This window comes from Pelobates fuscus, chromosome 5 (genome assembly GCF_036172605.1).
Source record: "Pelobates fuscus isolate aPelFus1 chromosome 5, aPelFus1.pri, whole genome shotgun sequence".
In the NCBI taxonomy this organism is placed as follows: Eukaryota; Metazoa; Chordata; class Amphibia; order Anura; family Pelobatidae; genus Pelobates; species Pelobates fuscus.
Genome location: NC_086321.1, coordinates 107651447 through 107663678, shown reverse-complemented (window position 1 = coordinate 107663678; position 12232 = coordinate 107651447). Strand labels below are relative to the sequence as shown.

At 38.1% G+C, this 12232-nt stretch overlaps 1 protein-coding gene across 5 annotated transcripts in view; it reads right to left on the bottom strand.

Moving 5' to 3' along the window:
• The window catches only part of SNCAIP (synuclein alpha interacting protein), a 219318-nt gene that overhangs the window by 27835 nt on the left and 179251 nt on the right, over positions 1-12232 (bottom strand). For all 5 annotated transcript variants that reach the window (XM_063454126.1, XM_063454124.1, XM_063454129.1 and 2 more), the window contains one exon: positions 8922-9047. In XM_063454126.1, the coding sequence (XP_063310196.1) occupies positions 8922-9047 (126 nt within the window). The remainder of the gene's footprint in view (positions 1-8921; positions 9048-12232) is intronic.

The window sequence follows — 12232 nt, the reverse complement described above, 5'->3', positions numbered from 1 at the left end:
TTTAATCTAACTAAACCTTGTTTTACTTTCCTTTTCTCATTTATGTATCTAAAAAATGTTTTGTCCCCTTTTTTTACTGACTGTGCTATTTTCTCTTCTGTGTGTGATTTGGAAGCTGTTATAACTTGCTTAGCCTCTTTCTGTCTAATCTTATAGATCTGTCTATCTTCTTCATTCTGTTTTTTTTATAATTACTAACTTTTTGTTTTTCACTATTTTGGCCACATCTCCAGAGTACCACAGTGGTTTCTTAATTTTTTTGCTTTTACTGATAAGCCTAATGCGATTTTCTATTGAGAGTACAGTTCTGGTATTCACAAAGTGAATAATGCCGAAAGATTAGAGGGAATAAGACAGAATCGACACAATAAATAAATGAAGTAGCTCTAAAACTGAAAAAAAAAAAAAAAAAGGAATTCACCAAATCCTATAAGACATAAAACATGAATATGGTACACCATAAAATATAGTGTGGGTATCCAGGAGCTAAAAGATAATAATTGTAAAATAAAATTCAGATAATAGACAGTGACTAGATATAATGTTCAGAATAGTATGTATATAACCCTTAATGAAATGTCCATAGTTTGAATAATTTGAAAAGTCCAGAGTAAAATAAAAAAACCAAAATTAAAAATAAGAATATAAAATATAAAATAAGTCCAACGTAATCTGTAAGTCCTGGATGGAATACTTATATCATAAATAACCCTAACCCTGTCATTGCAGACAACACAGGGCTGATGGTATTTATGCCTTATAATATACTTTTATGGATATAAAAGATGGAATCAGTGATAATAAACCGTATATGCCAACATTCTTGCTTATTATTTAACACTGTGTTAAATAATAAGTAAGAATGTTGGCATATATAGTTTATTATCACTGATTCCATCTTTTATATGCATAAAAGTATATTATAAGGCATAAATACCATCAGCCCTGTGTTGTCTGCAATGAACTATATATGAACTATATATATATATATATATGTGTAATAAAAAAAGTGAATAATATGTAAAAAATGAGGATACATATGTTACTTATGTTTTATCAATACATAAACTAATGCAGGAATGTATGTGATGATTTTCCAAAAGAATAACCCATATGTGCAATTAGTGACTTAAGCATGGGCATATATAAACTGCCATATACCATGTAGATCAGAAGCGTATGATGAAGTAGGGCTGCACCCTACGAAACGCGTAAGGCAAATCACGCGATCTAAGAGGAGCATTTGTCAGTGGAGACTGAACAGCAAGCATCCCTGTCAACTAAGGATTCCGGACCCGACATCAACATCATCCAGTGAGACCGGAGCTCACCTCTCGATGTGAGGTCAGAGGTGGAACGCACGGTGACATGCACACCGTCCTCACCGGCTGCCAGGATACAGAGGAAATATTAACTACTACAATCCTCATCCATTAGGGTCTGGACTACAGGTTTACTTGCTTATCTTATTTCTTATATACTGGACTATCTGCCATCCTCTGATTTTGATCGCCATTTTTTACATTTGGAATCATGTTTTAACTAATAAATTGATCTGCATTTTCATAAGCTAAGTCACTCTTTATTTTGCACTGTGGCATTACTACAAGTTTCATTCGGCAATTAGTTCCTTGTACTAATATGCTCGGTCATAGACTTTAAACATCTTTTATATGCATAAAAGTATATTATAAGGCATAAATACCATCAGCCCTGTGTTCTCTTCACAAGCAGGTTTAGGGTTATTTATGATATAAGTATTCCATCCAGGACTTACAGATCACTTTGGACTTATTTTATATTCTTATTTTTAATTTTATATTTTACTCTTTTCAACTTTTCACACTCTTTTCACACTATGGACATTTCATTAAGGGTTATATACATACTATTCTGAACATTATATCTAGTCACTGTCTATTATTTGAATTTTATTTTATATTTATTATCTTTTAGCTCCTGGATACCCACACTATATTTTATGGTGTACCATATTCATGTCTAATGCAATTTTCTGTTGCCTTCAGCAGTGCAACTTTTAAATAATCCCATTTCTCTTGGACTCCATTTAAATTGCTCCAGTCTGATAATGACTCCTTTACACATATTCTGATTTTAGAAAAGTCTGTTTTTCTAAAGTCTAAAACTTTTGTTTTTGTGTGGTGTGACTCAGTCACTGTTCTTATATTAAACCACACTATCTGATGATCACTGGATCCTAACCGTTCACCTACAGTAATATCTGATACCAAATCTCCATTTGTTAACACTAAATCTTGTATGGCCTCTTTACGAGTTGACTACCCATTGACTTGTTTTAGAGACAATCCCAGTAGGGCGTTTAGAATATGTGTGCTCCTGGCACAAGCAGCTATTTTGGCTTTCCAGTTCACATCAGGAAGATTAAAGTCATCCATGATGATAACTTCCCCCTTCATTGTCATTTTAGCTATTTCCTCAACTAGTAGATTATCTAACTATTCTATTTATTCTGGGGGCCTATAAATCACACCTACACGAGTTACTGTGTTATTACCAAATTCTAACCTAACCAAAACGGACTCTATGTTCGCCTCACTAACTTTTATTAGGCTAGATTGTATACCATCCTTAACATACAGGGCCCCCCCTTCCCCTTTCTTGCCTTCCCTGTCTTTTCTATACAAAGAGTACCCTGGTATTGCTATGTCCCAGTCATTTTTCTTATTATACCATGTCTCAGTAACAGTGACTAAATCTACATTATCAGTTGCCATTATTGCCACAAGTTCATGGATCTTATTCCCTAAACTACGAGCATTTGTAGACATGACTCTAGCTTATAATTTTTTAACACACTTGCTAAAATCATCTTCTGTCTTTGTTTTGGGGGGCAATTGGATTGTTGTTTTATCACCCTTTTGCCAACCCCCCCTCCAAGTTTAAATACACCCTAGCAAAACCCCTGAACTGCTCACTGAGAACATGTGTTCCCTTTAGAGAAAGATGCAAATCATAGTTTTTTAAAAGTTTATTTCCATTCCAAACAGAGCTACCATGAGAAATTAAGCCAATTCCTTGCTCCTGACACAATTCACCAAGCCACAAGTTAAAGTCCCTAATATGCATCCGCCTGTCGTTCTTAATGTTATGCAAAGGCAGTACTCTAGAGAATGACAGTCTGGAAGCAATCTGCCGTATATCATTGGCAAAAACACAAAAAACTTCCTTTACCTCTGAAACCTCATTGCAAGGCAAGTCATTTGACCCAAGATGGATAAGTACATCCAATTCCACTTCCTGCTTTGCACGCTTAACAATATTACAAATACGTCTTCTGTCTCTATGAGCAGTAGCTCCAGTAAGACATCTCACAAGACCACTATTGTCCAGATCCACACCTCTTATGATAGAATCCCCCAACAACTGCTTTCTATCAGGCCTCACCATGGTCTCCAAGCCTGTCTCCACAACACAACTACACTTGGTGCCTGAACCTGTCTCTACAAAACCACTACCCTCAGTGCCTGAGCCTGTCTCCATATCACCACAACACTTGGTGCCTCAGCCTGTCTCCACAACACCACTACCCTCAGTGCCTGAGCCTGTCTCCACAACACCACTACCCTCATTGCCCGAGCCTGTCTCCATAACACAAGTACACTTGGTGCCTGAGCCTGTCTGCATAACACCATTATACTCTGAAAGTGCTGAAAATTAATTATGTAGAGCAACAGACTGTGCAATATGCCTTTTATCCACAATTCTAAGTCTTCCAGATCCTACAGATATCCATCTGCCATTCCTAGGATGTCTCTGCGGCAGTGGCTTTGCAACAGTTCCATCCTGAGTTTATTTACCGGATAATTTACAAATCTCACACTTCCAAAATACAATCTCCTGCCACAATACAGAGAACTGTCTACAGATTAGACAGCATCCAAATCTCCAAAAAGTGGAACGTGAAACAAATGCATAACAACTATTATACTGAACTAAGTCTGCCATTTTAATGAGGTGAATAAGTCCCCCTGAATACTGAATAACTCAGATTACCTCGATGATATCTCCAGAATATCTCCAAGCACACACTTTGAAGCAGCAACCAAGCTATATAAACTAATCTAATCTTACCAAAATCTTACATAGTTGAAGAATCAGTAAAACTCTCTAGAATATCTCCATGCACACACTTTGAAGGAGCACTTAGAAGCAGCAATCAAGCTATATAAGCTAAGCTAATGAACACAATCCTTATATAACTCCTAAAAGTACCAGCCACTAGGAATGTTTAACACCTGGGTAGGCCTCTGCTTATTAACAAACAATAGCTAATTTAAATAGCAATCAATAGCAAGCAGCTACCTAATCCAATCAAATGCCTTATAATTACCAACAGGAAATCAAACCTTGTGCAATCAGTAACCTTTCCCTACAGATGAATCTTACCTGTAACAGTAAAAAAGAAAACTCTTAGCACAACTCTTAGACAGTTGAAGCTTCTGTAAAACTCTCTAGAATATCTCCAACCACAGACACTTAGAAGCAACACTTAGAAGAAGCAACCAAGCTCTATTAGCCAAGCTAATGACAACAGCCCTTATATACTCCTAAAATCACCTCCCACTAGGAATGTTTAACACCTGGGTAGGCCTCTGCTTATTAGCAAACAATAGCTAATTTACACAGCAATCAATAGCAAGCAGCTACCTAATCCAATCAAATGCCTTATAATTACCAACAGGAAATCAAACCTTGTGCAATCAGTAAACTTTTCCTACAGATGAATCTTACCTGTAACAGTAAAAAAGAAAACTCTTAGCACAACTCTTAGACAGTTGAAGCTTCTGTAAAACTCTCTAGAATATCTCCAACCACAGACACTTAGAAGCAACACTTAGAAGAAGCAACCAAGCTCTATTAGCCAAGCTAATGACAACAGCCCTTATATACTCCTAAAATCACCTCCCACTAGGAATGTTTAACACCTGGGCAGGCCTCTGCTTATTAGCAAACAATAGCTAATTTACACAGCAATCAATAGCAAGCAGCTACCTAATCCAATCAAATGCCTTATAATTACCAACAGGAAATCAAACCTTGTGCAATCAGTAAACTTTTCCTACAGATGAATCTTACCTGTAACAGTAAAAAAGAAAACTCTTAGCACAACTCTTAGACAGTTGAAGCTTCTGTAAAACTCTCTAGAATATCTCCAACCACAGACACTTAGAAGCAACACTTAGAAGAAGCAACCAAGCTCTATTAGCCAAGCTAATGACAACAGCCCTTATATACTCCTAAAATCACCTCCCACTAGGAATGTTTAACACCTGGGTAGGCCTCTGCTTATTAGCAAACAATAGCTAATTTACACAGCAATCAATAGCAAGCAGCTACCTAATCCAATCAAATGCCTTATAATTACCAACAGGAAATCAAACCTTGTGCAATAAGTAACCTTTTCCTACAGATGAATCTTACCTGTAACAGTAAAAAAGAAAACTCTTAGCACAACTCTTAGACAGTTGAAGCTTCTGTAAAACTCTCTAGAATATCTCCAACCACAGACACTTAGAAGCAACACTTAGAAGAAGCAACCAAGCTCTATTAGCCAAGCTAATGACAACAGCCCTTATATACTCCTAAAATCACCTCCCACTAGGAATGTTTAACACCTGGGTAGGCCTCTGCTTATTAGCAAACAATAGCTAATTTACACAGCAATCAATAGCAAGCAGCTACCTAATCCAATCAAATGCCTTATAATTACCAACAGGAAATCAAACCTTGTGCAATAAGTAACATTTTCCTACAGATGAATCTTACCTGTAACAGTAAAAAGAAAAATCTTAGCAAAATCTTAGACAGTTGAAGAATCAGTAAAACTCTCCAGAATATCTCCAAACACGCACTTTGAAGCAGTACTTAGAAGTAGCAACCAAGCTGTAAAGTGAATTGCCAGCCATGTTCTTCTCCTTGCTCGTAGATTTCCAGCATGGAATTTAGGATTATATTTATTTATTTATTTTCATAATGTTTCTAGAAAATTTATTTTATTAGCATTTTCAGATTTCATTAAAAAGAGGGGGAGGGGAGAGTGAGTGTGTACTTCCCTGATTGGGGCGTTCCTTTTGCTGATCATTTTCAAAATAATTTACAGTATAGTAAATGTATTCCTATGTCTTACTTAAAAACAAACCTACAATTATACTATAAATGTACAAATTTGTTGTTTGAACTATTGTGTGATTAAAAAATAAAAATAAGGGGGCGGAGCCTGGCAGCCGCACGGAGTGGTCGCACACACTGAGAGCTCCGCACAAACGGGCCCCTAAACAAGCAATAAAAGCATTAAAGCGACTCAAAACCACGATCCCTCGACACCACAACACCGGGAGGCATCTCCAACTCGCAACCCTGTGGTGTGCCCGACCGTGACCGGTGGAAAACCCCGGAGGAGAGTCCGAGGCCGATAAGAGGCCTAACAGCAGCGCACAAGAGGGAGGCGGCCGATCCCTCAGCCTGCGATAAAGCACTCACCCGGGAGGACCTTCCTGCACCTTCTCCCCCCCCCAGCCGGTGGGGGTTATCCCGGCAAATATCAGCAGTGTCACACTAGCTAAGCTCCTACTAGCACGCGCTCGGGTTTACCCACCCGTGAAGACCAAGATGGGGGACGCCTCGTGCAACCCACTGCCTCAAACTAAGCAACTGACCCTGCAGGAGAAGCTTGAAGAGCTACTCACAAACTTTTGGGCCACATTAGCCGCACGCCAGCACAAGCCTACTGGAGCCCAGCCAGGGCTTCCCTTGCCACTCACCACAGAGCAGCCTGCGACTTCTAAACAACGCTCTGGGGCGGCACTGCCACTAGGGAAGAAAACACAGAGGCCACGGACACAAACACGGCGCCGGAGAACCCACCGGGCACGACCCAGCAACCGCCCTAAATCACTGTCCCAACTGGGACAAGCACCTAGGCACAATTTACCTCCACGGGTGACCACAACTCTAAAGGGATGGAAGCAACTACTCACAGGACATCGAGAAGCAACTGGAGAAAGCAGGCAAGCGAACAAGCGGAGAAGGACCCTCGCCCACCCTGTAAGGGGAAGGGACTTAGCCTGTCACCAAATCCAAGTCTGTGGCATCCAGATGTCGTCCCTCTTGCAGGCCTGGGGCCGAGGAGACACCATGCATTGGAGAAATAACGATCTAAGCAGCACTACGACCCTGCCACCCAGAGGAATTGGCTGATTTAGCATCTGGGACTGACACATGGACGCATTAACCCCCTACCGACCGGAGCAGAAAAACTGTGTGTCTTACATGCCATATACCAATCCTTGAGTAGTATGTCTTTCTTTGGGTTTTACTTTCTTTTTGTTTACCGTACCTACTTCACTTGAATATCCTAGCTAATATGAGGACTTTCCTTTGTTTGCTCTAGCGGTTAGACATGTATGCATAGCCTGTTATTTAATAATATACCCTATAAAATTGCGATATCCTGCTTTATATTGTACCTAGCCTATGGTAACCTTACTAAACTTAACCTTAAGCGTTTGACAAATCATCTATTAACACAAAATTGTGCAGCTTTAACAATGCTACTTCACTGTGTCATCATGTACCAAATATTGCCTGCTTATGCTGTTGTGGCATACCTGAGCAGTCTGTATTTTTTGTTTGCACAACAAAAATAAAGAATAAAAAAAAAAAAAAAAAATTCTGTAAGTCTATGATATCTGGCACTAAGCTTAAAGCAGTCAGAGTTTTGGCCCTTCCATTTCATATTAATGTATATTTTAAAGGACAGCTAACGTTTTAGATCTTGCCAAAAATTGACTCATTAAATTCAGAGAACCTTTTGGCATTTGCTTTGGTACGCTATCAAGGAATACAGTTTGTATGATGGTTTCAATTATAGACGAGACACAAAAGAAGAAAAAAAAGGTGCTTGCATTAACCATTCAGAGACATATCCTTTTGTATTTTGTTAGCAAAAAGTGTTGCTGAGCTCTAGGCCCAGACAAGACAAATTTGGGCAATTTAGAACTGTATCCCTAAAGCCACCCTATTAGCTGACACTGCGAGAGCACCATGGTAGTAGCGGATTACAGCAGTTTGGAGTACTAAACTGCTTACCCCTGGGCATAACTCTCTCAAACACACTGATGCACACTCATGTAAAACATTACAAGTCTTGTTTTACATTATACTGCTCTTATCAAACAAATTGTATTGTGACCTTAACTAACCCCATTACATAAAATACAATCTGTTACACTAGAGAGAGCCAGAGAGCCAGAGTCAATTTTTATAGACAATAGCAACTGTACAAAAAAAAAAAAAACAACATAAAACATTTTACTGACAGCCACCACATGTAGTGTAGAAGTATAGGATCCCAAACACGTTATTATTTTCCTTAATGAATATATTTTCAATCCATAAGCAATTAATAATGTATTTAAAAATATGAGAAAAGCACCATTCATCATGATTAAAATAGGTTTATGAAATGGGCTTAATAACCTATATAATTTTGTGCAGTGTTTCACTGAAACACTTTTACACCAATATTATATATTGCATACATTATTTTCCTAAGATGAGTGAGTTTTGATTAAAAAAACAAAACATAACAATAGGGCTCTTCCTTTCTTCCCTGTCGAGGGCCTTCTTCAGAAGACGTTAAGCAAGTCAGTAATGCATTGTCCACTCTCTTTCAGTGTGTATACATGACACTACACATGCAGAACACATCACAAGGCACTTCACATGCATAGCAAATATCATATACATTACATACAACATCATACACATCACACAGACACATGCATCATACACATTTGACACATCACACACTACGTAATCATCACTCACATAACAAGCTCCACACATCATCACTAACATCTGAGAAGTGTTTTTGTTACCTGGATGCACCCCAGGTATCCGTGCTGGGATGCTACATGAACAGCACTGTTTCCACATTTGTCAATTTCATCCAATGAAATTCCCTGTTCTTGCATAAATTGAAGAAGCCACAGTAGTATTTTTTCCTAAGTGAAAATAAATGCAATATAATGTTTAGTCTTACAAACACACCCAAATGCTGTTAAACTGAGAGTCCTAAAACCTAGGTGTATTGGCAGAAAGAACGAGGCCATTTTTTATGAAGACACTTAACAACTGTTATTCATTACATATTCTGAGTTTCATTTTCCCTCTGGTGCATATATCAGGCTGCAATAGACCTGGAATGAGATACACAGATGATATTCTACACGAGTGTAAACTCAATTTATTCCAGCATTTTATACAGCAAATCATCGCAGTTCACTAGTTCACAAACCACGAGTAGAGTCCTATCGAACCAATCTGTGGTTTTGCTATTCATAATGACTGTGTCACAATGGGTATTAGTCACTAAGATTCAAATGTGTCACTGGAAAGTACATTTTAGGGACAATTCCTGAATTTACATCTATTTTGTCATTTGAATGTGCAATAAAGGCAATCCAGAAAAAGTATCAGAAATGAAGTCAGATTTACTCATATAATTTAGGGCAGTTTGATGTTTGCTAAAATTAACTCAATGTGAGATTTGTGAAGTACACCAAATTCCTTCCACATTATGCCAGAACTTAGTCAATTGGGGGCTCACTCAGAAATTCAACTCTGCCTACTTTTGAAGGGCAATTGAAATAATGGAAAATAATAACAGTAGTGATAATAATGAAAAACTTTAGGGGAATAATTTTTGAGGAATTATTCCAGTATGAGATCTGCCCAGATGGAGTTCATCTTAAGATGTTTAATCGTGAGGATGCTATCTCATGAGACTTTCCACCTATTGTGCAGAACCTTAAATACATTTCACTTTGTGTGCTTCTGTTTTCAATTTTCTCCATAGGAAATGTAATGTATGAGTAATAGCTCCAAAATAATTGGGCACCATTCTTAAAAAGCATTCTGGACACTGAACATAAAGCTCTATTTTCTTTCTGTTAAGAATACTATATAAGCTTCAGCACATCATTTTAATAAACAAGAGCTGTATATTTCTCATCTACTATCTCACCATTACCAAAAGACAGTGAACATCACTGGCATACGAATTTCGCCAGTAAACCACTAGGCATACTGTCCAGACAGTCCTTTTGCGTGGAGCAGCGTTATTTGGACTCCTGCTCAATTGGTCCAGTATCACACAGACATTATCCAACGCAACTGAAACTTTTTAATGTGGTTACTAATGTTTGTTCATTGTCTTCTTTTTATTTGTAATCCGATTTACAATTACTTCCTTTTTATCTTTCCTCTAAGATTCTAGTGGAGTATTTGGATTAGCCATCATTATCATTTATTACAATATATTTCTGCAATAGCCTTTCCCACCACCACCTTTCCTTAATAATAATACGTGAGGGTTGCCAACACATTTTTACAGTTACTTATTATCTTATTGTATCTGCTTCTGGTGGTGGTCAATTTGTTGGCAAAACATCTGAGACCTCCAGAAATTTTTAAAGGGTGTGAAATTTATGTCTGTACCCACTATTGTCATTAATGTATACGTACAACAGACCACTTGCTTTAATTCCAGATGTAATTCTACTTAGAGAAAAATATAGGTTCCCATACATATTTATACAACCAATAAGCTGCACTAAGCTGTCTAGAACAATGGAAGGCCGCAATAGTCCAGACATTTTAATATTTGGAAGAATAGCTGTCAGTAATAAGATAATCAATGTTTTGTTTAATTAATTAATTAATTAGAGTGATGTATGAGACGAAAAAAAAATAATCTAATTTTCTATTTGCCAACTGTTCTAGCTTAATTGGATCCTTTTTAACAAGGTTGAGATTAGTGGACTTTTTTGAAACTAGTTTAGTATGTAGCTCTGTAACAATTTATCTCACATTTTTATAACTTGAACAAGTGTCTTACTGCCATTTACAACCGTCTCATGTTTCTTTTTCACCCTATTCCCAATAGATATAACATGGCAAACACAATATGTTTCTATCATTAAATCGTTATGGGATATAATCGTTCAAGCAGCTGCATAGTTTTAATTCTGGATACTTATCCTGTTCTGATTCTATGCAGTACTTTGGGTAGGAATTACCAGTATATCTAATCTGCAATATATATTAGTGGCTTCATACTATAAAGAACGCATTTAATTACAATTACAAGAACGCTTTCTATGTAATTATTGCATTATATAGAATACATTATCTTCATGATGGATCAGAATTTATGAAAAATATTTATACACTAATACATCATTGTCACCAAAATATATATATTTTTTAATTTGTATTTTATTGAGTTTTCACACATAAAAACACAACTGTATAACAGTGTGAGAGTAGTAGAGTGGTACAAACAATGTTACATCTATTATACATCAACATCATAGTTTAGTCAGTACATACTTTACGACAGATTTATGTACACTATAGGGGTATGCATTAGTGAATGGCCCTCTGTTGGTTTGCATCATAGGCTAGTGTGGTCTGTTCTGTGTTGTCACCCATCTCTCCACCAGGTACCTCTGCTTGATAATTTAGCGAATATTTTAACTGGAACTGGTTCACAAACTATTTACAAAATATAGGAAAGCTTATCTTAAATTGTGTTATCTTTGCTAGTGTGGGTTCCTTCTCCCCAACTCGGGTAAGCTTTGTGCCAGTCAACTGTCGGCTAGACTCCCCGTGTCCTTCTTATGAAAGTGGGCACTGGGTGATTGGTGCTGTAATCTTATGTGCCTGTGGTATGGTGAGTCAGCGTTTTGTGCTAGTCTTGGCCTTGTGGGTCCACACTGGGTTTGCGTCTGTCATTTGTAGGCGCTGGAGAAATGTTGCCTGGTCTCCACTGGTGGGTAGGGTAAGCATCTCCTCTCCCCTCTGAACAACCAACGATCCACCCACTCCCCACCTATACTTGATTACTGTGTCCCGCAGCTGTCCAGTGACTGGGCCTAGCTGCCATTTTGTGGCTAGCACAGCAAACGGGAGGTCCCCATAAATAGCTACAGTGCAGCCCTCGAATCGGACACTTTTAAGCTCTCTCGAGCGGGACATAATGGGGGCCATAGCCGCAATGTGTTCAGTTACTGCAATAATGTTTCTCAGTGCGTCCACTGGGACAGACGCGGCTTTGCGGATCCGGAATGCTGATGTCACCATCTCCAGGGCAACACTACTCTTGGCTCCAATGTGGGTCAGTAGT